This window comes from Girardinichthys multiradiatus, chromosome 13 (genome assembly GCF_021462225.1).
Source record: "Girardinichthys multiradiatus isolate DD_20200921_A chromosome 13, DD_fGirMul_XY1, whole genome shotgun sequence".
NCBI lineage: Eukaryota > Metazoa > Chordata > Actinopteri > Cyprinodontiformes > Goodeidae > Girardinichthys > Girardinichthys multiradiatus.
In genome coordinates, this window is record NC_061806.1 from 25,258,421 (window position 1) to 25,284,970 (window position 26,550).

Sequence of the window (26,550 nt, forward strand, 5' to 3'; positions counted from 1 at the left end):
GCCAAATGGACCCTAACAATTGATTGGTCAAGGTGAACTCCAAATAAATGTTAATGAAAGATATACATTTTAAAATATATATATATAATTCACTTTTTACCCCTATTTAAATATTTTAGGATCATTTAACATTTTTTTTCCTTTAAGAAATTGTGGCTCTCTCCTGTTTCGAGCGGGAGGCTCAGTCTAGCAGCGGCTAACACCGTAATTTGTAAAGGTCTAAAGTTGACTTGCTGTGCTGGTTGACAAATTAGATGTTAGGGTCTATTTGAGTCCTAGCAAATTAAATACCAAAAAAATGATATGATTCTCATTTGTTGACAAAACTTTTAGTGATTTACACAAGCAGCCACACAAAAAGCTGGAAAGATGGATAGCTTGAGACCTTTGCATGTTTGATTGGTCTGAATCATACAATCACCTTTAACAGCAGTTTTAGCCCCACCTGCTGATTTTGTTTGGTAATGCTGAAATAAACTTAATGGGTTGTAGCATATACTATTATACACCAAGAGAAATGGTTGTAGAATACATGTTTGATGACATAATTAAATTTATTTCCAACTGTTACCTAATGATACATTAACTTATCATTTATTATATATTTAATTATGGAACTATTTTTTTTTCCTAATACATATGAAGGGTTATTCAGTTATTGGGATTACTACTGTTATAGTTAAAGGTGATTGATCTGAAGCTGACTTGTTCTGCAGGTTAACCGATCAGATGTTACGGTCTGTTTAATTAGCCTTAATGAGCGTAAATTTTAACAGTATTTATTGCAGCACAGGGCAAGGTGAAATACAGTTAAAGTTTTTTTTCTAGGATTTGAAAAAATTGAAATAATCTATTTGTTTCTTCAAATTCTCCTATTTAAACAAAATACTTATTGGATTGTGGCCCTTCTGGCCATTCATTTCAATGTTTCTGATTTGTCCATTACTTTTTATTTCAAAGATAACATGGTTTTTATGACTGTGGAACTTTTGGCTCCATTTAAATGTTGCTGATTTGCAATAAGATGCAAATAAAACCTCTCGACACAAAGAACCAAGACACAAGTAGGTTGGAAAGGACTGACAGTGAATTGTCTGTAAGTTTTTATTAAACCTTAAGTACAAACTTCAAAAGTAAAAAACTGTAAATATAACCAACATGAAACGCTTTCCCAATGAGAGGAAAGGCCGACGAGCGGCTTTAATAAATTAAGTCACCAGAGATCCCGTTGTGAGCAAGTAGTTTATCCTGTAGAAAATGGAAGAAAAAACAAACAAGAACTAAGCAATAAAACAAAAACAGAAACAAACAAAAAAATCCCGTAAGAATAAAATATTTTGTAAGGCCATAAAAACTTGACAACCACTTTTTTGAAGCTGAAAACACCTTGGTATTTCTTTAAATAGTCCTAAAACAGTTCAGTCTTCTGCGAGGGACAAATACCGACAAACTGGATTATAGGATTTTTCCTTGACAGTCACCACTGGCAAGCTCAGTGCAACATGAGTAGCTACTACATTTTTGTTGAATTTTCAGTAATGAAAATGTAAAAACCCATTTTTTTTGTCAACATATCCATTTTTCCCTTTTCTTTAAAAAAGTAAAGCTAAAACAAAACTAGGTTGGAGAAGAAGGGGAAGCAGGGTGTGGGGGGGGGGGGGGGGGGGGGGGGGGGGGGAAGGGGGCAATCGTCGGCTACTCGATATCTTCTTTCTTAGTGATATAAGCAGCACTTAAATTTTTTATACACATTTACCAGAGCAAAACCCTGTAAGCATCAAACTCACACTGATGAAGAAAGGGAATTGTAAGGCTTTTTCTTCATCAAGCACTCTCCTCTCTGGAAAACTCTCTTCTGCATTCTTTTCCTTCCTTTTCTTTCTTACTTAACCCCAGAAAAAGGCTCAAGTATTTAAAGAAATTTACAGGATATATGTACAAAAAAGTTGATGTTTGTTTGTTGTGTTGGACTTTTTCCTCTCTAAAAATTACTCATTATATATCTGGAAAAAAAGGGGACAAAAAGGCAAAAAAAAGCAGAGAAAGAAAAAAATATTTCACATTTTACACTCATTAACTAGTGGCTCTACTTGAGATAACACATCAGCTCAACAAATGGGAAAGAAAACCCATAAAATAATATAATTAATGTTTACTGGTACAGATGAAACAAGAGGACTCGAAGAATGGAATGTTAACACGATTGCACATCTAGAACCAGAAAAGCCTGAAAGCCTTTCTGACCTGTGGGGGGTGGAGCAGGCACCAACCGACCCCTCAGACATTTTTTTTTCTTTTTGTGTCGTTATACAGTAATTATAACCAACAGCACCAATAAAACAGATCTCCTCGCCAAGCATCAGGCACCGATTTCTGTCGAGAGATCCCTCCGTGTCGACTCGGATGTGAGGCTCTGCTTCGCTCACGTCCACCAAGGGACAAACAAAAATAAAAAATACAAGAAGAAACAAAACCAAACCTAGCAGAAACAAAGCTAAAGATTCAAAATAGAACTCATAAAATGTAGCCAACCAACATCGTCTTTCAAGTTTTTAAACCTTGCATCACCTCTAAAGAAAATCTGCAGGAAATGCATCACAAACGCATAAAATTCAATGAAAGGTCTCATCTTCCTTAAAATCAAGGATAGAGAGGAACTTTGGGTAACTACTTAATGTCATCTGGAGGAAACAAAAAATGGGGGCAACCATTTTATTCGTCCCAAGTTTTAACAGGAATGGGGGTTCAGTCTTAGGAGCGAGTGATGCAAGAAAAAGGTAACAAATGTAACCCATTCTGATTCAAAACGGATGGAGGGGGAAAAATTAGGGCCCTGTCGAGTCTTCCTCTGAATGTTAATGCTTGTACTGTTCAGAGCAGGTCGAGGGAGACTAAATATAATAAAAAATATCACTCAAGATAAAAACGAATTCTTCTTTCACACTAGTGCAAAAAAGACATCTTGCTTTGCTTTTATTTTTCTGTTTTCAGAAACAAGCTGTCGCTAAAGGAAAGGTGAGTGAAATGGAGACTGAGCTCAGGTGAGAGTTGAGGGGAGGACTGATAGTGATCCTGCTTAAAGTGGACACAAAACAGAAGTGGAAGGTGGGAGAAGACCCCGCCGGTTTCAGGACACGGCCGCGGCCTTCGGCATGTGGATGGAGGACAGGCGGGCCAGGGACACCTCAACAGTGGCGCGCTTTCGAGGCCCCCGCTTGGCTGGTGATGCTTTTGCAGGGCTTAAAGTGTGGCAAGAGTCCCCTCCTCCTCCAACGATGACAGCCCCTCCTCCTCCAATACCAACTCCTCCATTCTTCACCATGGCCCGCCCCCACACTTGGTTCACCAAACTGTTGATTTGCTCCTGCACAAATATGACGAACAAATAAAATTAGAGCCGACTTACTTATTTAAGTAAATCATTCAAAATAAATCTGAATATTACATGAAACCAATAGAAAAAGATTTAATCCAGATATCTTATTAATACATTAATGAAGACTAGTGACCTGTCCAGCAGACAGTGACACCCTCCACAAGGCGTTAGCCAGAAAAGGACATTGCTAAAGACGCTGGATGTTTGCAGAGTGCTTTACACCAAGCATATTAATGGGAAGCTAAAGCTAGGTTTATACGTGTTGAACAGGGCGCGAGGGTGTGCACGCCAACCGTGACACAATTGCGCCGTCCCCGGCCCATTGTGAGGGCAATTCGCGCTGTCGCAGGGCCTGGTCGTGCACTTCCGATTTTTAGTAACCTGGCTCGAACCGCGCGTGCTGTGCTCCAATCAGAATGACAGAAGTTGAAGGTGCACACATTTCACGCACAAATAAATCACTTCTTTATGAACAAGAGAGCAATAGAAAAGAAAAACAAAACAGAAAAAGATAAGAGAAAATTACAAAGTTAGACTGTATGCATTAACTCGCTTTTTTATTGTTAAGAGTCCAAAATTATACCTAGGTGCAATTTTAGATCCTTTACAAGGTCAAAAAGCTTTTTCCTCTTTATTGTTTTACCATGATGAACCTGAAACTTTGCAAGAAACAGAATCCCTTTAAAAGAAATGTTTTCGATAGTGCACACAGTCATGGTGTTGCGTGAAGCACTTCTCTCTTTTACTACATTTCCACCTAGCATATCTGCCCCCTGTGCTTTTGGAGAATTCTGCGTCAGCGTTAACTATAAATGCCTACAGCGCTTGTTCAGGCTCGCACTCTGTCAGCGGAGTCCTGCACGCCACCCCGAAGCACGACTATAACTGAGCCTTAAGTAGTGGAAGAAAAAACTGTGGTACAAAGATGAGCAGCAAGAAATACCACAGCTTTTAGAGGATTTAGAGGAACTTTAATAATATTCTACTTGTCCTGCAGCCTAAGAATTTGCATTTGCTCAACTATACATTATGTAAACAGTATAGAGGACAAAGATAACAACAAAAGAAAATGAAAATATAAATTTGGTTGCTTTCTTAGCTGCCAGATTTAATATTTTCTTTATATGCCAATAAAAGATTTCAGAAACAGTAAAACGGTGTCGACAGTGGTTTCATTCTCTCAGTTTATAATTTCTAAGATGACGTCGCCCTCTTCTGGACACAGAGAGAACATCTTACCTCATCATATCGATACATCATCTTAAGGCCCCTGCAGGACTTGTGCTTCTCCACATAGCGTAGTGCACACTCTAGACAGAAAACCACGTTGTCTGTCTCCTGAACCACCTGTAAAGATGCAAAACAAGAACAATACAATCACCAGGAAAGCAAATCAAAAAGCAATAGGAATCTTTAAATATCCTTCACTCTAAGAGTTCTGTTTTTTTTTGTTTTTCACTGCATTACTAGAATAATGTTTAGTTAGAGCACTCTGCTCTCACCATGGACAGGTAGCAGAGGTGTTGACAGATTTGGCAGCGTCTCTCTAATGACTCCAGTGCCAGCCATTTCCCCCGGGGCTTCTTGCGCCCATCAGCAGGCCCGAGGTTGCCGTCGTGTGTGCCATAGCGGGCAGAGGACAGCAAACCTGCCTTATAAAGTTCCTGACGTTGGTGTAACTCAATGTTCCTGGAGGACGAGAGAGAAGCAGGTTCAGAAAGAGACAGAAAACAGTTCAGAGAAAGCACAGAGAGCAATCTGTTCATTTTGGACTGTAACTGGTCTGAGCAAACAGGGATAGTTCAACTTTTTCTAGTAATATTCGCAAAATGTTTACAATATATTCAAAACTGTAATGCAAATGAAATAGGATGTCTGATTGTATGACACCATAGAGTAATGCAGCACTGGCTCTTCCCCAATAGTTGCTGCACCCTGCTGGTGAGGTGGCAGAAGGAAGGTCCCGGCTTTTCCATTGCTTACTAGAAAAATAACTTTAGCTATCTGAAAAAAATTGGGGGCATAAAAACACGAACGTTTATGGATTGTAAACAAACAATAATGAGGATTTCAAACAACTGTTGGGAAGCTAAAAGGGACATATCTGTAAAGCAGTTGAATGCAGGCCAGCTATCCATGCAGATACCAGTTTATTCTTATGTTACTCTTAAAAAGAGCAGACAGGCAAAAAGATGCATTACTAAAATCAAAGTAGTTAAAAACTACTAATAAATGTAGTTTTTCTTAAGTCTGTTCTTCAAAATAATAAATACATTTTATAGTTACATTACAACTCTAATAATCAACATGTTATAATATTTGGGCATTGGGGACATTGGTAGGAATAACTGACGTTTTAATAAATAAATTAGACCATATTATGTTATACTTTTTCAAATTTTGGTGAAAATATGTGAAACCATGCTTTTTCTACATTATGTTATCAAACTATCATACTATATGTTCACATGCTGGCCCATGGACTTCTACATATCAAAAACCTAACCTGGTTGTTTTTTTGGATTGCTTTAAATCAAGCCTTAACTGGATTTTTTTGACTTTGTGGCATTTTTACTGGAGTGTTTTGTGTGATGTAGCATCCTGCCTGAGGTCTTTGAGTAGGGTGGAGATGGTGGTGAGGAGAAGGCCGTTGTCCCTCTTGGACTCAGTGGTGGCAATCTGATACAGTAGCTTCTCCATGGAGAAGGGCTTGGCTATACAACGACATTTCAGGTCCTGGGCAAAAACAAAACAAGAATAAAATACACGGTACTCTTACAATTAATATCTTCTACTGTACTAATCTGATAAGTAAACCTTTCTTAGCCAAATATCACTTTTGAACAGATACTGTATAAACATACGGGTAGATACTGGATTTTTCTTGTAGTGTTAAAAAACATTTATCAGAGCACAAAGCTACATTCTAATAAAGAATCCTTAATTTGACCCAACATCCTTGTGTTTGCGCTTGTTATCTGAATGTCATCACACCCTTGTGGGCAGTCTTGATAGAACTATAAATAACCTTGATGACTGTAAGGTCGAGTGCCTTAATGCTTAAAAATGAAGACCATTAATACTTTTACAAAGCAATGTAAAGCAAGGTCTAGTGGCTCCTTCTGATCTCAAAAACAGGCTAGCAGCAAAGTTACTACTGTTCATATTTATGATGCATGACGACTACTACTGTGAACCCTGCTTCATGTACTGACCTTCGCAGCCTGGTAACCCAGGTTCATCCAGTGTGGCGTGGCAAAGTGCACCGTCTCTGACACGCTGTAGCCACAGCACACTTTAGAGACAAAGGCACCAGGGAAACAGACCACAAACTGGCCACTCCGCTGGACCGTACGGTACACCTTGATGCCTTCACGGCACAGCACCTCTGGAGAGATCTGGAAGGGTAAAGATAAGAGAGATAGAATACGGGTCACAACTCACAGTTCCTACACAATTTTCTTGTGAAAATTCCATGCTTTCACTGTCTCAAGTCACTCACCATAACGTTCTTCTCCAGCATTTCTAGTCCTGGGGTGCCATTGGCTTGAAGCAGTGTATGGACCACCTTGTCCAGCTTAGCTTTCTCCTCAGCAGGGACAGAATACCTGCCGGAAAACAGAAGTTGTTTTTTTTTTACTTTATTTTTATTTTGTTTTCAAAGCTTATACAAACTGGTGCACGTATTTAGAAGTTATGACATCCTCTAGACAGTAATCTCACAGGTCCAGGTATAAGGATTAAAGATATTGCTGAATGCATAAATACACAGAGTGGCATATCATTTGTCTGTTCGAAAACATAACAAAGGAGTCATGGGACTCCACCTTTTAGTAAAGAGTTCCCTCTGAATTCTAAGTGAATATGTCATTTGCTCCATCTGGTAAATCTTCTGGTAAATCTTTCTCAATCCAATTGTCATAGGTGGCGGGATCCAACCTCAGCCAATTGATGGTGATGCAACTGCCGCAGTCAACAGAATACTCAATCAATATATTTTGCTGTTTTCAACCAGGTCCATTGGGATAGCCCCTGAGATGGCCAACGTTGGATCCAACATGTGTGCCACAGCTCCAACAGCAGACATCAGATCTTTCAGGATTAATTTTGGCCACAATCTTTTGTGTCCTAAAACATTGTATAATACCCTTCCACTTAAACTCTCTCTAAGAATTTGAATCGGTCACCACATTCAACTTTACACAAATATCCTCCCATACTGTATCCGATATGTGGACATTCATTTCTGATTCCCATTTTACTTTGATTTTTGGTGTATTATATATACTTCTAGTTGAATGCTCGGTAAAAGTGACTTGTAGCTTTTGACATTGTCTTCCCTTGTTGTCCTTGTTTTATTAAAAGCTCCGCAACTACGGAGGGGTACAGTACCCTATTCCATTCTTTATGCTTTGTCAAGAAGCTCCTAAGTTGCAGTTATCTGTATAGGGAAGCTGGAATTCATTCATCAACTGCTCAAATGATTTTAAGCTTCCGCCTGTGATTACGTGGTGCAGTTTGCTAAGACCATATGTTATCCAATTACCAAAACCCCTATCAGCTAGAGAAGGCACAAACCTTGCAATAAACAGATACTTGATAAGGCAGAGATTTCTTTTGGCAATCCACAAGCCTTTCTTTTTCACCGCCAAACTAAAAGCGAAGCCCTGGTCCAAACACTCATACTTAGGTCTTTTAAGGAGGTGTTGGACAAAGGGAGAGAATCAAGGGGGTTAGCGCATGGACTTTATTCAATATTAAGCCATTGTGTGTCATATAAATTCTGCATCCAAGCTATCACTGGCCTTAGCTGTGCAGCCCAAAAATACCGTTTTAGATTAGGAACTTTAAGTCCACCTAGGGCTTTTGATAAAATTAGAGTTTGTAGCTTAATTCTTGGATGCTTGCCTTGCCAAATAAATTTGGAGAAGAGTTTACCTAGTTGGGCTAATATACAAAACAGAAGTTTTATACAGTTTTTTAAAGTTTATGTGTTACCATGACATGACAGATCTTAAATGCAGGTCAGTGACACTTACCAAATGCAATCAGCACCAGTGTGTAAGTAATCAATATATGGAAGGCGATTTTGGTCACGAGACCAGCATGAGGTAGAAAAGACCATGCCAATATTTAGCCAGGGAATGGTCACCCCTGCAAAAACAAGAAGAAGGAAGAATTGATGACTGCTGAATATGCAGCGGGTAGAGGAAAACAACATCCGAGGAAGATACCACTAATAAAGTTCATTCATCTCCTAGAGGAAATATTTGAAACACACAAATATACAGTAATGTCTTACCAGGTACAGCACCCAGATGTCTCAGTATGGATCCAGAATTATTTGGGAGGACAGTGAGGTTCCACCCATGTCTAAAGAGAGAGGGGATATCTAAATTAAATAAATATCAACTATTTTTTGAATCAGAAACTTCAATGAAACTCTTGTGAATGTTCCATAGGAGGAAAACAGATTTCCCTGCAAAGTGTCACACTGAGCTGAGACCTGGCTCTAATATGAGTCCTGGGTGATTAGTACCCAGACACAGAACTGATTATTAACATCAAATGAGGACTGATGGACAGTTGCTAAATCAGTTCAATGTAAAATTATAAATTTTAAAAAGTAGCATGTAAAAACCTTTACAGAAAAACCTCCTGCAAAACCTTTGTTAAATGTAATAAAACCAGCAAGAGCAACAAAAAACAAAAACCCTGTAGATTTCTTCCATCATTCCAGTGGATCATCATTGAATGGACTGTGTCCTGAACACAGAGCAAGCTGCACATTTTCCTGTTCTTCAAAGCTAACGTTTATTGTACAAGTATAACACAGGTGACTGTGGCTCTAGGTAGTTATTGTTGTTTCATATTACGGGTTTCACAAAGTCCATTGATGTGTCACAGGCTGTAAGGCTGATATTTATTATAAGAAGTAAGGCTGCACAATATAAGGAAAGCACACATTTGCAATGTTATTGTTGAGATGGAGGTAGTGGTTGAGACAAACCAACCTTTTACTCAATATTCTCCATCATTACAATATGCCCACTGCTCTGTCCCCGCTTTGGAATCTAGGTCACTAAAGTCTATATCCCTAAATGCCTTAAAAGTCCTTCCAATTGGTCAAATATATCATTGTCGTGCAGAGCGTGAACGCATGTCACTTGATATATAACAGGCAATCAATAATTGTAACCAAGCAGCCCTTTGCAGCTGCAACAGAAACTCAAACCACCCTACAAGATTGTCACCATTAATCCATTAACACGTCAACCCTCTCATTTTGCAGCTCACATTCTTTCATCCCAATGTTTAGGATATTAAATATGAGAGTCTTACTTTGAAAATGGCTCTGATTTTCCTGTGGGGAAGCCACTGCCATGTGTACTGGTGTCCACTTTTCCACAGTGGACTGCCACGTGGGCATCTCTCTGCTCCACTATCCTCCAGTATTCTTGCTGCAAGTACAGAAAAAAAAGAAAACCCGGTGACTTAGGAATGCATGAAGCATATTCCAGGTGTTTGCTAATATTTAAATGATCACTGGTTATCTTCAGCAGCTGTACACACAGTTACAGGTTAAGTACAGCCACAAAAAGCTGTTTACTTGTGTTTTTGAAGGCTTACCTCAACCTCAGCAGCTCCAGGTTCCTTATTAAAGCACATGGTCATGGTGTTCCGGGCTATCCTGAAGAAGTTGGTCAAGGACACTGATTTCCCCTGCAAAAAGAGACAAATTATCCATCGGAAGAGACAGCATGCCAATACAGGAAAATGTAAACAAATCCAGGAGATGCAAAAGGAACAAAAAATGAGAAAAATAATGTTTTTTTTGCTCCCTACTTCATGTTCGTATCAGCCAAGACAAGCGTACAATTACCCTGTCATACGAGTCCTGCGCATACAAATCTGCATACTACATGCCTTGACCTAGTCAAATCTTCAAGCTTAAAAAAAATCGTTTTCCAAATCTCATTTAAATGTTCTTAATCCAAAGTGTAGTAAAATAGAGTGAAATAAAAAAAAACACTTGTTTTACACTGCCAGTCAGTACAAATACTTCCAAAGCATTTAGAGACCATAATTATATTCCTGACAGAACAACTGAAATCTAACCTCCTCCTTAGAGGCCTCTTATAATCAAAAACTGCACACAAATCTAAGCTTTGCATGTTGTGACAGACTCATTGATAGTGCTCGGTCATGTCTTTTGGCTGGATCTCAACTCAAAAAAGGTCAAATAGGGATGGAGTCAGTTACTAAAGGAGCCTAGGAGTAAGAGAGGGAGGAAATACAAATAACCACAAATCAAATGAGACCCAGATTTTAGATGATTGTAGTTTGCTGCACTGCAAAAGTAAATGTGGGAGAAACCCAAAGTTATCTTGACTGGAAGAACTGCCAAATTACCTTTACACCAATAATAAATGTGTGCACATAGTGTGCAAATGGGTTCTGCTGAAGAATACGAGCAATAATGGGTAAAGCTGCAGAAAGCAGACGTTTGAAGGTTGGTGAGGTTGTTTTTTTTTTTTAACCTGACCTACATTTCTGCCAGCCAGATAAGCAAAGCAGCCAAGAGGAAAGAGTGGTGGGAATATTGTACATGTGGGTCCGAATGCACACAATAACGGTTACAGAGCACCTTACAACACACATAGCTTCAGAGAAATATGTGCGAGCTACAAAAATAACAGACTTAAGCAAAATCCCAACAGTTGCCAACGTGACGGAGTGACCTACAGGTCTGCTCAGATGTTTTACATACGCTCATTATCAGCATGAATGTTAGAACTCAATGATACATTTAAACCTTCAATTTTTGGACTGTAATGATGACAATGGGTTTAAAAGTTGGAATTTATTGTAGATTTCCTCTCATCCACACAAGATCAGAATTATACAGACAGACTCAAATATATGTACACCCCCACTATTATTTGGTTAAATGCCCCTTTGTGAGTTGCACAAAAACAACATGCCTTTTTGTGGCCATCAACAAGCCTATGGAAAGTTCTGGCTGGATAGTTGACCATTTTTCTGTTAGAAACATTAGAATGCATTTAAATTAGATGGTGTCATGGCTCAGACCCAGCCTTAAAAAATACCTTTTGTTTTTAATTGTTTTGGGTTATGAGCCATTTCAGAAGCTCTGTTATCTATTACAGAACTATTTTTCTATCAAAACAGCTGTACAACTGTGTCCAACATATGGACTCCATATGGACTTTGGTTAGGCTCAGTAAGCACTAAGTGGACCTAGGTTTACAATCAGGTTCTTGAATAAGACCCACTTGCGTGGCCAACTGGTTTTTCTTATCAACTAAACCAGCTGGGCCCCCTAGGTAGGTTTTAGCTGGGACTAAAAGGCGTGTTTAAGAAAATCAGTTCAGAAGTATCAAGGACCCATATGTGCCTTCGTATCCAGAGTTGTCCTACCTACAGAGGCAATTAGCAAGGGCCCATTATGTAAGTGGTGGTCAATCCCATCTGGGGCCAGGTTTTCAGCCCAGTCCCCATTAGGGCCCCATACACGAATGTCAGCTGGGAAACTGTCCACTTCAGATAACAAGTAATTGGTTAGAATGATCATGATCTTTTGGAAAAAAGTTTTACGCTCAGATGAGACAAAGACTGAGCTGTTTGGCCACAAAAACAAGAGGAATGTCTAGAGGAATCAGGATGAGGGTTTTCCCCCCAAGAACAATGTAACAACTGTCACACCTAGTGGTGGTAGTATTGCGGCGTGGGGCTGTTTGCCACTAGTGGCACTGATGCATTGTACAAAAGTGGGTGGAAACATTAAAGAGAACTACCTCCAAATCCTGTAACTTCCCAAATTAGCAACTAGATGGTTAAAACTTTGACACAAGTGGGCGTCAAAGTTTTAGGACAATGATCTTAAACAAACATTCAAAATGGTTTTGGAATGGCCAGCATCAAGGTTCTGGAACGGCTCTGTCATCAACCCCACTGAAGCGTTGTAGGATACACTTAAAAGTCAGGTCTGTGGCAAGAAAACAAACAATTTAAATTAATTCTACCCATTCTGCAAAGAAGAGAGATCATTTATTCAGCCGGAGTTATACCATAAGCATTGTATGGCATATGAAAAGCGTGAGGTTACTCTTCAGCTTACTGAGGGACATTTAACCAAATATTAGTGGATGTATGTGTACATACCTTTGAACCTGCATTTATAATTTTGAAGCTGTGTGAATCAGAGAAACTCCCCTCTAGATTAACACTTGTGCACCCAGTTCTCTAAATTAGTTTGGTTACATGTTGCACCATAAGCGAGCCTCCCAGAAAAGGGTTTTGTGTTCATCATTAAGGTGACATCTTGAACTGGAACTATATTACTCATAGTTAAAGTTTCAATAGGTGATATCATCTTCGTGGTTAAAACCGTGTCAACACTGACCCTGATTAAGGCCCAATCACAATGTGAGCCAACCAAAGGCTCTAGATGTGTCTCCCAACTCCAACGAAACATGGTCCTAACAACTGAGGCTGATTTGGTACCCCTATTACTGATTTGATGCCTTAAACTCGCAGAACAAACGTAAAAAGTATTGAAATGACAGATGGTTAACAGGGTCATGATCCCGTAAGACGCATTTCTTTCCTGTTGACGAAACCAAACCTCTGACGAGTAATGCAGAGATTTGAGATTACAGCAGCACTTCAGCTACTCTTCTCTCATGAAGAACTCGATAAAGACAAAAAGACACACAGGTAAAGTATGACACTCAGGAAGAAAATACAGTTTTATCACAGTCACTTTCTATTTTCCTATGTGTCTGGATGTCAACGAGACCAAAAGCGAGAGTGGTCGCTATAAAGTGGGAGGGTCAATAAAGACTTGGCCCCCAAACTTCAAGGTTAAAAAGTTTTTTAAGCATGAGCCTCATTGTGTCAGTACACAAGCATAGTACTGCTCAGAGAATTCATTTTGAGAGGCCAAAACCAACCGGATAATAGCTGCCAAAACACAAATGTGTCTTTCGCAAGTAGCATCTTTCAGCTGGCTAAAAGTTGCACAAAAGAAACCATAATACTGAGGCAGTAAGGAAGCAAGGTTCACAGATGCTTCCACGTGGCACAGCTACTGCTGATGACAAACCAACACACGATCCTTAAATGATAATAAAGAGTTATTGTCTGCACTCATTGACAGAAGAAAGAACAGCAGAGAATTGTGAAAAAGGTGCACTTTCATGCCCTCGTCTTAATGCTTCTAGTGTGTGGCATGAAAGGAAAGCATTCTCTTCATCCTCACCTTGTAAATACATTTGTACTGGTCACTGAGAACGCCTCTTTCCTCCTCCACATGCTGTTCTCCATTCTGCCTGTCCTCTTTGCCTTGTTTTTCCTGAGCGAAGAGCCGACGCCGGCCCGCTTTGACCTGAGCCTCCAGCTCCTTCAGACATTTCAGACGGTGATACACTCCGTTGGTGCGGTGGTTCCCAGTCGTCCCTCCAACTATCCCACCTACTAGTCCATTTTTGGGCTCGTAGCGTGGCAAAGCATGCGCAGCAGAATCCGAGAGGCCCTCCAGGGGACCCTGGCGTGACTCCAGGTTCTTTTTCTCTTGTAGCACATCGCCCAGAAGTCGGAGTCGCTCCTCGGCGCTGAGAGAGTCATACGAGAGGATGTACTGGAGGTAAGCCTCCTGCAGCTTGGCCAGCCGGTCCTGCGCCGACTTGGGGATGCGCAGGAGGTCGGCGAGCTTGGTCCACTTCTTCAGGTCCATCACCTGCTGCATGCCGCCCATGTCATTGATAAGCTGGAAAAAACGTGACAGGTCCACTTCACAGCCGCCTGCACGAGACAAAGAGAGGGTTAGCTTACTAATAGTTAACATGGAAACTGGTCACAGGTTTGCAGAACTTTAAATATTTTTTGTTTAAAAAAAATATGTAGCATTAGAGCAACATTTCTCCTTCACCCAGACATGTCTACGATAGCGGCAAATATTGACTAGGGGCAGAGAATATCTGGAATTTATACCCTAATTTATACCCTTGGAGATTGCATCAAAATGCTAACACTCCTCAGTCCTCATAGAGACAGTTTTCTCACAGCGAACTTTTCCAGTTAACAACATTCACAAGTTTAAAATCTAAGCAGAAAAACAACAAAAAATGCACCAAGTTAGCAAACTTGCTAGAAACAAACTAAACATGAAAGACTTTAAACAATGTTTTTGGAGTGAGTGATAAAAACTCAGGCTGCAGCTCATTATTATGGGTAAAATCCAAAACTGAGGAGAAACGTTGGATGCACTTCTACGTGTGCAGAAAAGCAAGGTTAATGTCCTCTAAGTAACCATGTAGAATCAACTCAACAACACCTCTGCGCCTGTTTGTTAAGGACATTATTGCTGTTCATACGAGCGGGGTAAAGAATGATAATGTTACATGGTTCAACGGAACTAGATAACCGTGCAGAGCATTACTCAAATAGAACCAGGACTAGAAATGGGCCAAGGAATCAACTCGTGGTGCAGAGCTGATGTGAAACTCCATACACAACATACCTAAGTGTGAACAGGTGTAGATTCTGTTGCTGTAAGAAGACGACTAAAAGTTGGCCATTTTCAGTGTCGGAGGTGTTTAAAAAAAAGTCAGAGGTAGCATAGAGATGTAAGAAGCTCTTTAAAAGAAACTGGACATACTGTCTGCACACACCATTCTGCACATGTGCATTTTCACCGACTGTGCACTGCACAACAATGTAGCATCAGGCCTAGCTTTCAAGTCGTTTATTCAGATCCTGCCTTTTTGATCATCTTACATCATTATGTTTGGTCAATTCACATTGTAAATAAAAAAAAAAAACCCCTAGACCATCACTGGGCCAAAAAGAGACACAAATTGCTCTTAATACGGAACTGGTCTGTTGGCGTTGCTACAGGAAGTCATTGGGAAGCAAGATATTTTGGCTGGTGAAAGACACTACTGTGGCTCACTGGATGCCAGCTCTGTCTGGCTAACAGCTGCAACAGCAATCGCTACACTGAGCTGATTCGAATAGAGCTCTATATAAAAGACACAACATACTGTAGTAAAAACAGAAAATAAGTTTTTGGCAGCAACATATCGGCAGGCGTGGTAGTAGTTGCAAACAAAGAAAAAAAATAATTTTACTTGACGTTACAGGAAATTTAAGGTGACTGTAAAGTCTGGTAAATATTTATTTTTATTGGCCATAAAGTTGCAGAAATGTTTCACATCGTTACTGCCCTCTAAAAACAGCAACATGAAAAGAGCTACAGATGCAAACAGGAGAAGTACAATTTGTAACATTTTACAGATGGATATTTCTCAGTCGTTGCCATTTGTGACAAAATTGTTAAAACTCCAAATACTGAGCATCTGTTTTCGTTTTACTTTGAGCTAAATCCCATCTTCTTTTTACTTGAAATTATTTAAAGAAGCTGCATGTTTACTGATGTAGAGCTGGTTGTTATTGTTTAATCCACTCCCATGAAATCAACAGCTCTTGCCCTCTGTGGTTATTTGCAGAAGAAGTTTGTTACTTTATGTTGAGTGAGTTTAAACACTTCCAAAGGCCATTTTCCGTACTTAAAACCTTGCATAAAATTACTTAAATTTGGCTCACGTACCAATGACAGGTGGCTCATCCATGGTAATGCCCTGAGATTTAAGGTGCTTGCGGATGCAAGCAAGCCGCTGCACATTTGGGCCCCAGCGCCGGCCCAGCATGTGGACCCTCTGCACCTGTGTAACGAACCGCATCTCCTCATTCAGCTTGCACTCCGGCCGCCAGTCTTGTGGTGGCACCACGCGGCACATGCCAGCCACTTCAGCCTGTTCCCTCACTGCATCCAAGTATACCAGAGGGTCCTGGAACTCCCTTGGACCTGGCCGGAAGATGGGCACTTCCCCAAGCGCCGCCCAGCCCTCTGGCTTGCTCTGCTGGCGCTCCCGCTCCTTCTCCTGCTCACGCTCCTTTTGCCGCGTTAGGTCTTTCTCATGTTCCCACTCCTTATCGCGGTCTGCAAGCCGCAACGCTGCTGGTTTGATCTGGCCGGGGGCGTTGGTGAAAGGAAGAGTGGATAAGTTGGTGCAGGAGGAGGGGGACGAGACAGACGTTTGTTGAGGGTCTGAGGTAGTGCTGGCTCGACTGGGGTTTGGTGCGTTAGGGTGGCCTACTGAAGGGGAGGAGGAGCTCCGACCATGCGACCTGCTTTGCTGCTGCTGTGCTTGTCGTATCAACATCAGCTTGCCGGCTGATGCCCGTTTGGGTCGCTGGTTCACTTGCTCTACATTGGCTGCTGGTGTAGAAGGAGGTGGCGTTTGTTGAAGAGGTGAAGTAGTAGCTGGAAGTGGAGTCTGTTTAGGAGGGGTTGGCTTCTCTGAATCATGTCCATTAGAAACCGGAGTGGTAGGGGTTCCATTCTGCTTGCTAGCTTTCTCTTCATTGGCCATCTTCTTGCTGCTGCTGCGTGTCTCCAATGGTGTGGGTTGAAGTTTAGCCTTCTTGGCCTCAGAGCCACTTGTTTTGGCTTTCTGCACAACAACCTCCGTACTCACAGAGCTAAGCACCACCTCGAGGCGGCGCTTGGAGTTTCGCAGTCCCTCTCGACCTGGGCACTCCCCGTGGCCTTGCTTGCACTGTTTCTGCCCATCCTCCTTGGCCATGGCATTGTGCCACCGCCCGTTCAGCTTGCCATTGGGTCGGACATTGGCCAACGCTTTGTGCAGCCCGATGGATAGTAGCACCTGTTTGCGGGTTTTTGCATTACTGTGGTGGGCTGGTGCCGCTGCTTTTCCTGAGTTGGCCAGCCTACTGCTGGCTGCTGGCTGGCTGTGCTGATTGTGATTGTTCGCTGACGATGATGCCGAGGCGGCGGTGTTGTGTTTGTTACTGCTGCTGAGTTTGGTTTTTTTGCCCAGTTCTTTCTGTTTGGCTTTGGTGTAGGTGACGTGGCCCTTGGACACGGTGGCTGTGTACTTCTTCACAGTTTTGGACGGCAGTCTTAAGTCGTGGCTCTTTTTGGCACCACTGACAGCTTGTGCCGAGCCAGCCCGCGTCATCCCATTCACTTTCGAGACCTGAGATAAATAGAGGCAAACAAAAAGGTTAGCCCAATATTATGGACGTTTTCTATAAAATAAAGGTAGTAATTGTCTGATAAAACTGTTTTAATGCTGTATTTTAGGTTAAGTCTGAGTTAAAAATACAACTGCACAGACATAATAATGAAGATAATTTTCTACAATATGCCCACACAGATATAATTATCAGAAAGCACAACTCATAGAATGTAGGAACAAGGGTGTTTTGATAAAAAAAAAGAAAAAAAAAGAGGTCAAACACTTGGTTTCTGGCTGCATGTTGAAACATTTGGTTTGACAGACCAAAGTTATTCATTGAAATCTGTGTTCAGCAAGTGAAGTCTGGTCAACTGGGCTGTTGTAATCTCCCATTTACTGTCAACACTATGCCTGAAATTTATACAAGGACAAACCAACAACATGAGGGGATGAACAACAGTTTAGAGACAGCAGAGAAAAGAACATGACAAATATGAACTGAGAAGCAGGGATGGCTTTGTGGCTTCGGCTAACAGATGGCTGGACAGTATGAGGTAGGAGGTGGGGTCATCGGCATGGAGTAAAATCCCATTTGGCTGAACAACAATAGCCTTTTACTTCCCTTTGCTTTCATTGAATGTGTGTTTTAAAGGGTGATAATGGGAGTTTGAAGACAAAAACATGGTTGTCCTGTTCCTTATTTTGTGAGTTCCACTGCCAGCTTATTTACAGCCTGGCCAATTTCAACCTCATTTCCCTTTGTCAAGTTATGTCCTGATGGTGTTGTTTTTTCTATGCTCTTCCCTCCATATGCAGTTCTAGGTATATCTTTCTTAACCCTTTGTTGCTTTTATACCAACTAAGGGTTCACCCTTCTTTCCTCCATCTATACCTCCCTTTTGATTACTCTGTGTGATCAAAGAGTTTTAAGAGCTTGTAAAGTTCAAGATTTGTTTATTTAGCCATTGGTCTAAGCAGAAAAGTATAGCTTTTGTACCATTTTTAAAGATAAATTGATAAATTGGCATTTTCAGTGGAGCTAGTGTTTTCACCTCCAAAATCCTGTCTGAATCTAGAAGCCGAAACGTCAGGGTGGCACAGGGTTCAGTTCCAGGTCCCATCTAGTAATCATATACATTTCCCCCCTAATTACTTATAATTAAACAAAAACTTCAAAATGTATTTTCATTTATATGCTGATGATATTCAGCTTAATTAATAAGGAGTCTTTTGTGTTTTAGTGCTGTATTATGTTATGTATGATTTGTTTTAGACCTTTTTGATTTCAGCAGTGCTCATTTGTGCTTTGGATGTTTACACCTATAGTGTCCACCTATTTTGTATTTTTACCTGTGACGTACTATATAAATAAACTTTGCTGGCTCTTTTTTCAAGACTTAGATGCAAGGTAGGAATACTCCAAATTGATAAAGACATGAGGAATGTTTACGGGTTCTTGCAATCAGTTTGTGGGGTCTTTATGTTCCTCTGTTTAGATAAGCTTGAACAAAAGAATGGGGGGTAAGAAGAAGAAGAAGAAAGTAGAGATTGAGTTATCAATCACAGCTGAGGCGCCACAGGAGGTAAGCTACAGCCGGCCCATTGACAGGTTTTCCTTTGAAAAGCTCTTGCATCACACTCATATTCGTGTGTGTGTGTGTGTGTATTCACATGTATTGTATTGTATTGTATTGTGTCGTCTCAGGTGGCAGGGGCCAACACAAAGACCGGGCCATTAAAAGATAAGGGTACACTGAAACCTAACCCAGCCTCCGTCAATCAGTTCCCCCTCCTCCTAACACACATGCACACAATGGATGAGGAAGAAAGGGTGAAAAAGGAAAGAAAGAGGGCAGAGGGAGTGGTTGGAAAGGTGTGAGATGAAGGGAGAATAAAAAAAACAGTAAGAGCACAGCATTTATCAGCATGTGATGAATATTATTTGTGGTGTTTATATTCAAAATACTGAACCACTACTTGTTCAGATCATCTTATGTCTATTGAACTACAGTTTGCTGATCAAGGGGTTCAGACTGACACTGCCAATCCTACTTCCCACCACAAGAGGGCTCAGCAGACTTGTTCTGATAAGGGGAGACCTAACAGGTCTCTCAGTTTTCTCTCCACAATTACTCTGTCTGGTAAATAAGGAGGAGAGAAAGGAAGGAATGAAAGCAGGAAAATAAAGAAAGAAGGATCCACAGAAACGACACAAAGCAATATAAATCTGAACAGACTCAGAGGGACAATATGGCCAAAAGGAGAGAAAAACATAAGGCAAGAGCAAATGGGAGCAGAAAGGATTTCAGCTGCATGTGAGAGGACGGGGAGGGAGAGGGAGGTGGGTCTAGATGACATCATGTGTTGCTATAGCCCAGCTCAGGGCTTGCAGGAAATTTGTTTTTTAGAACCAACGTCAGCAGGAGTTGGCCCAGAGAAGACGAGCAAGAGGGGATGCATAAGAAGGGCTAAAGGAGAAGGCCAAACTGAGATTAGAAAAAGAAAGGAGGAAATTTAACCCTGGGAAAGAGGGAAGCCCAACATTGAGATTTGTTCTTGTTCAACACTCCTGTACGCTCTTCATAGTAACAACAGAAACTTGTCGATACCAAGTTTTTGTCCATTACTGATCTAAGCTGGAGTTTTGCATTTGAAGAAAGGGAGCCAATTGTATTTCTATGTTTTGATTTCCCTGTAATAATGTAAGTTTTTAATGAATCGATCATATTTCAAATTTAAGCATTGCTGACCAAGAAAAAGACCAAGAGGAGACTTCCCAGGGGCAGAAACAAAGAATGTTCAAAGCTCCAGGTTGCAACAAACACCAGGTCTGAGAGTGACTTTTGGATGTGGTACATTACGTGGGTCTGCTCGGATTTTCTAGCCGTTTTTCTCCGCATTACTTGATGATCTGGTTCATATCACTGAAAAGTTTTAATACCTCTTAAAAGTTTTTAAATTTTGTCAAATTACAACCACATACTTCAATTCATTTCAATGGGATCGTATGTAATAGACCAACACAAAGTAGTGCATCCTCGTTAAGAGAAAGTAAAGTAATTAGAGTGCACCTGTGTGCGATTAATTAATTTCAATATAAATCAAACTGTTCTGTGAAGGCCTAAGAGGTTTGTTAAGAATAGTAGTGAAAAAACGTCATCATGAAGACCAAGGAACACAGTAGAAGGCACAGTATCCCTTGTGGAAAAGTTAAAAGAAGAATTCAATTATAAAACACTATCTTGAGGAACTGCTGCTGACATCCAGATGGGGTAATCTGTCGACAAGCCAACTCCCCAAATCTGGCCTGTATTGAAAAGTGGCGAGATTGTTGAATTGCTGAAAGAAACCCATAAGAAGTTCCATCTGCAGTTCGCCACAAGCAATGTACGAGACACAGAAAGTATTCTGGTCAAACAAAACCAAAATGGATCTTTCTGGCCTACAAGCAAAATGCTCTGCTGTGAAAAACTAATCCGCTGAACCCGCCATCCCCACCATGAAACTTGGCAGTGGGGGGGGGGGGTGTCCAGCAGGGACTGGGAAGCTGGTCAGAATTGATGGAGCTAAATACAGGGTATTTCCAGGACAATCTGTTAAGATGCTGCAAATACTTAAGACTGGAGCAGGGGTTCACCTCCCAGCAACTACTCATGTCCTCGAGTGCCACTGTTCTGCAACTTTAATATGCATCCCTGCTCCAACATACCTGAATCCAATAAATGCTTAATGACCAGGCTGTTGCCAAACTTGCTGACATGTAACGTAGGTAATTATGCCTTTTGATTCAGGTGGATATATTTTCAGGCAACACCTCAAACACTGCTTCCTCATGTGACATCAAGGAAAAAAAAGGGGAAGATAACTATGAACCTTCACAAGTCTTCTTCATCCTTGAGTACAATGTCCAATGTGCCTAAAGGTGCCACATTCAGCTTCTAAATTACATCCATGTATGAACAGCATGAATAGGATGATGTCCAGCCATCATCCTATTCAGGAAGGAGACAGGTTAGGTATCTCTGAGATGAATGTGCCTCCTTCCCTTTGCAAAAATGTAGGTATATTAAATAATCACTTTTTGTAAAGCACATTCAAATGAAGTGCTGAACAGCTACACGTTTAATAAAAAACAATAAAACAAAACAGTGCAATTTAAAACAAAAAAAGCAAAATCGTTAAGTACCTTGTGACTGGCTGAAGCTGGGGGGGGGGGTTACTTCCAAAGCAAAATTAAAAACCAGATTATAAAACAGATTACAGTTTACATCACTTAAATCTCATGGACTGTAATTTCCTTTGTGTGGTACCATATGGGAGGTTAATTGAGGACAAGGGTACATAACTAAACAAATGGTTCTTCTTTAAATACTGCAGCGTAAAGTCGCAGTAAATTGCATTATGATAATGCTTCTACTCTATACAGGTCCTTCTCAAAATATTAGCATATTGTGATAAAGTTCATTATTTTCCATAATGTCATGATGAAAATTTAACATTTATATATTTTAGATTCATTGCACACTAACTGAAATATTTCAGGTCTTTTATTGTCTTAATACGGATGATTTTGGCATACAGCTCATGAAAACCCAAAATTCCTATCTCACAAAATTAGCATATTTCATCCGACCAATAAAAGAAAAGTGTTTTTAATACAAAAAACGTCAACCTTCAAATAATCATATACTGTTATGCACTCAATACTTGGTCGGGAATCCTTTTGCAGAAATGACTGCTTCAATGCGGCGTGGCATGGAGGCAATCAGCCTGTGGCACTGCTGAGGTCTTATGGAGGCCCAGGATGCTTCGATAGCGGCCTTTAGCTCATCCAGAGTGTTGGGTCTTGAGTCTCTCAACGTTCTCTTCACAATATCCCACAGATTTTCTATGGGGTTCAGGTCAGGAGAGTTGGCAGGCCAATTGAGCACAGTGATACCATGGTCAGTAAACCATTTACCAGTGGTTTTGGCACTGTGAGCAGGTGCCAGGTCGTGCTGAAAAATGAAATCTTCATCTCCATAAAGCTTTTCAGCAGATGGAAGTAGGAAGTGCTCCAAAATCTCCTGATAGCTAGCTGCATTGACCCTGCCCTTGATAAAACACAGTGGACCAACACCAGCAGCTGACACGGCACCCCAGACCATCACTGACTGTGGGTACTTGACACTGGACTTCTGGCATTTTGGCATTTCCTTCTCCCCAGTCTTCCTCCAGACTCTGGCACCTTGATTTCCGAATGACATGCAGAATTTGCTTTCATCCGAAAAAAGTACTTTGGACCACTGAGCAACAGTCCAGTGCTGCTTCTCTGTAGCCCAGGTCAGGCGCTTCTGCCGCTGTTTCTGGTTCAAAAGTGGCTTGACCTGGGGAATGCGGCACCTGTAGCCCATTTCCTGCACACGCCTGTGCACGGTGGCTCTGGATGTTTCTACTCCAGACTCAGTCCACTGCTTCCGCAGGTCCCCCAAGGTCTGGAATCGGCCCTTCTCCACAATCTTCCTCAGGGTCCGGTCACCTCTTCTCGTTGTGCAGCGTTTTCTGCCACACTTTTTCCTTCCCACAGACTTCCCACTGAGGTGCCTTGATACAGCACTCTGGGAACAGCCTATTCGTTCAGAAATTTCTTTCTGTGTCTTACCCTCTTGCTTGAGGGTGTCAATAGTGGCCTTCTGGACAGCAGTCAGGTCGGCAGTCTTACCCATGATTGGGGTTTTGAGTGATGAACCAGGCTGGGAGTTTTAAAGGCCTCAGGAATCTTTTGCAGGTGTTTAGAGTTAACTCGTTGATTCAGATGATTAGGTTCATAGCTCGTTTAGAGACCCTTTTAATGATATGCTAATTTTGTGAGATAGGAATTTTGGGTTTTCATGAGCTGTATGCCAAAACCATCCGTATTAAGACAATAAAAGACCTGACATATTTCAGTTAGTGTGCAATGAATCTAAAATATATGAACGTTAAATTTTCATCATGACATTATGGAAAATAATGAACTTTATCACAATATGCTAATATTTTGAGAAGGACCTGTAGTTTTACACACGCAACCCCTGGTTCGCTTTTCGCTTGCTTGATCACTTGACCTTTGGTATGGTTGAGCCTATAGTTTCACAGCTGGTTATAAGAATAAATGTTAAATGCATCTTGAACTCCTATGGTGAACATACATGCTGTTCATGCCATTGTACCAGGGAAACTCAGGGGAACGTAATCCTTCTAAATGACTGAAGCAATGTAGGGTTAGAGGTAGAAAGTTGCGAAGACAGGAGAAATGGATGAGAGAATATGAGGTAAAATAAATCAGTAGACCACACAGGGTGACAGCATACTACTAGGAAATGAGTATGAAGTTTATCTTGGCAGGAAGTTACTCTCATTAAGATTTGTTGCTGCTCTTACTGGACAATGCCAACCACTTTAAAACATAAACCATGCTTCTGAGTGTGCATTAGCAGCTGGACCGTGCAACAGCGAACACAGCAGGATGAAGACTGGCATTTAAAAAGGCTGGGAATCATAATGTAGAAGGTGGAGAAGAGAAAAGGCGAGCCAAAACAGAGTTTCAGCAGACAGTTGCTTTTAATTAACCAACTAGACGAGACGAAGCCAGTTTTTCGGACTGAAGCCTTTGTCGGGCCTTCTTTCCCTCTGTTTTCACTTTGTGGGGTTCCTTGAAACCCGCTAAGTGCCATGGAGAGGGGAGGCAGGATTTTCGCAGCTCTCTGCCAATGCTACTAAATATAGCTGCAGTCGCAGGAGGCCAAAACACAATCATTACTCTCTCAGACACAATGGATGGAGAAGAGGAGGAGGAGAAGTAAAGGAGAGGAGGCGGAAGAGAGGGTAGAATGGAACATGTAGAAAGAGAGGCAAGGATGAGCTGGAATAAATCACAGAGGGAGATGAATAGAGGTAGCAGATGGGAGGATTAAAGAAATTAGGAGCACGCTAACAATAATAATAATAATAATATAAACCAAACCTCCTAAGATATGGTGTGCAGGTGCATCAAAATATATTAGAATATCCTCAACAACTTTATTTATTTCAGTAATTCAGCCTCAAAACTGAAACTTATATTTGACATAGATTCACTAAACAGAGGGATACATTTCAAGGTTCTATTTCTGTAAATTTTGCCACACAGGTCAAAAAATGAAAGTACTCACAGTACTTTGATCTCCACAAATATTATATCTTAGTAAAAAATCAAAAGCGCAAAAGTGACTCTATTGTGCTTTATTTTTACCTGCTCAGCAATAAATTAACATGCAACATTTTAATGAAATGAACAAATTAGTCTGAATTTGAAAACTTAAAAATAGTCTCTTATGTTTGGAAGTAAGTTTTCTAGTTTCTTGTTTTTGAAAAACCTTTTAGCTGTTCTCAGCAGCTGGAAGGGGATATGGGTCACTATATGAAAGCAATGGGTGTGCCCAAGTCTGCTGTTCAGCAAAACCTACTGAATGTTTGTCGTCCTAATTACTATGAATTTAAAATGACGATAAGTTAATAAAAGATACTTAGTTGTGTACCTAACATTATTCGTTTCAAGCATTTAATTTGTCAGTGAAAGTCCTCTCCAAAAAATCTTCCATCTGCATTAATTGCAGTGGTGGTGGGCAGAAACGTTATGGCCAAGGCATGACCTACACAATTATGGGAAATACTACTGATTTGACAGTTGTCCAGCAGACAATATGAGTTAAAGATCGATCCCAGGTAGAACCACAAATGCTTTTATTCAATCTCTACCTGCTTCCGTAGCTCCTCAGCTGCTCTCCTCGAAGCCAGCCCGTTGACGGTGCCTCTACTGCTGGCTAAGGCCTGCAGCTCCCTGGCATGCCCCCGCGCCTCTGCCCGCTCACTGCGCTCCCTCAGAAGAGGTGGAGGAGGTGGTGGAGGAGGCGGCAGTGGGGGTGCGGGTGTGTCCCTGCTGTGTGTACCTGCCTTCGGTCTCGGACTCTCCCTGGTCCCTGCTTTGCCGTGGTTGTTAAAAACTAGAAAGACATGAAAGAAAAATGGATCAGCGGTGCTGTTTTAAATGTTTTTAGCTTCTTAAATGAGTATTCACATACACAATATATACATATATTTATTGGTAAATAAACAGGTTCACTCTTAGAAGACTTCAACCAGAACTCTTCTAGGAGTGAAGCAACAGGATTAACGCAATTCATTTCAATTCATTTTCTAAGGCAATTAACAACAAAGATCAGCTCAAGGCCCTGAGGTTCAGATTGAGTTCAATGCAAGTCCAAATCCATCCAGTTGAATACAGTTCAATTCAAAAATTGCAGAATTAAGTTTCTCAGCTCACTAACACAGTTGCAGCTAAACTAAAGGACCCCTGAGTAAGCATCAAATATAACCTTCGCGCTAAAGGAATGTTTAAGCCTGTCCTTAAAAGTAACAAAGGTTATAGCCCCCAGATGCTTTTATGGGAGGTGGATATGCAAGAAAGAGGTCTGACAGCTGAAGGAACTGTCTCTTACGCTACTTCTGGGAATTTTAGGAAGTAAAAGCCAGCATAGAGAGTAAACTGCTTGAACAAAAAAAAAAATTATTTTCTTTATTTTTAGCTACTGTTAAGAAGGTAAGCGTTCACAGCTCTTGAATGTTGTTACAGTTTGTCAAGTTACAACCGAAACCTTTGATGTAGAGGGGTTGGTGCATTTCAATATTTTGAGCAAAACTGTGCTCTTACCCTGCTAATTGAACCTTCACACTCTGCTCTTACTGGTGCAATGTGCAATCAATGAAGACTGGCTACCAGGCTGGTCCAATTTAGCCATGAAACCTCCCACACTAAAATGACAGGTGTTTCAGTTTTATTGTCCAACCCCTGTATATTATTGTGACAGACCAACAAAGTTAGTAGAAGCCCTTTTTGTTGCATTTACAGCTGCAAGTCTTCAACCACCATGTTTTGGGTTGTTGTTGTACTTGATGATGACGTGTTTTGCAGTCTCTAACAGGTTTTCTTCCAGCATTGCATTAAGTTCTATCCATCATCTTATCGCCTCTCATCAGCTTCCCTGTCCCAGCTGAACAAAAGCATTGCTGCAGCATAATGCTGCCACCACCACGTTTCATGGTGGA

General features: G+C 41.0%; 1 protein-coding gene across 1 annotated transcript in view; it reads right to left on the minus strand.

Moving 5' to 3' along the window:
• Positions 1-1,065: 1,065 nt before the first annotated feature.
• Positions 1,066-26,550, minus strand: part of jarid2b (jumonji, AT rich interactive domain 2b) — a 121,820-nt gene continuing 96,335 nt past the window's right edge. Inside the window, exons 6-18 of the mRNA XM_047384821.1 lie at positions 25,204-25,448; positions 16,011-17,463; positions 13,662-14,203; positions 10,007-10,099; positions 9,719-9,837; positions 8,679-8,749; positions 8,416-8,530; positions 6,879-6,984; positions 6,592-6,774; positions 5,982-6,112; positions 4,879-5,065; positions 4,616-4,723; positions 1,066-3,364 (exon numbers count right to left, since the gene is read on the minus strand). Of these exons, the coding sequence (XP_047240777.1) occupies positions 3,128-3,364; positions 4,616-4,723; positions 4,879-5,065; positions 5,982-6,112; positions 6,592-6,774; positions 6,879-6,984; positions 8,416-8,530; positions 8,679-8,749; positions 9,719-9,837; positions 10,007-10,099; positions 13,662-14,203; positions 16,011-17,463; positions 25,204-25,448 (3,590 nt within the window). The 3' untranslated portion in view covers positions 1,066-3,127. The remainder of the gene's footprint in view (positions 3,365-4,615; positions 4,724-4,878; positions 5,066-5,981; positions 6,113-6,591; positions 6,775-6,878; positions 6,985-8,415; positions 8,531-8,678; positions 8,750-9,718; positions 9,838-10,006; positions 10,100-13,661; positions 14,204-16,010; positions 17,464-25,203; positions 25,449-26,550) is intronic.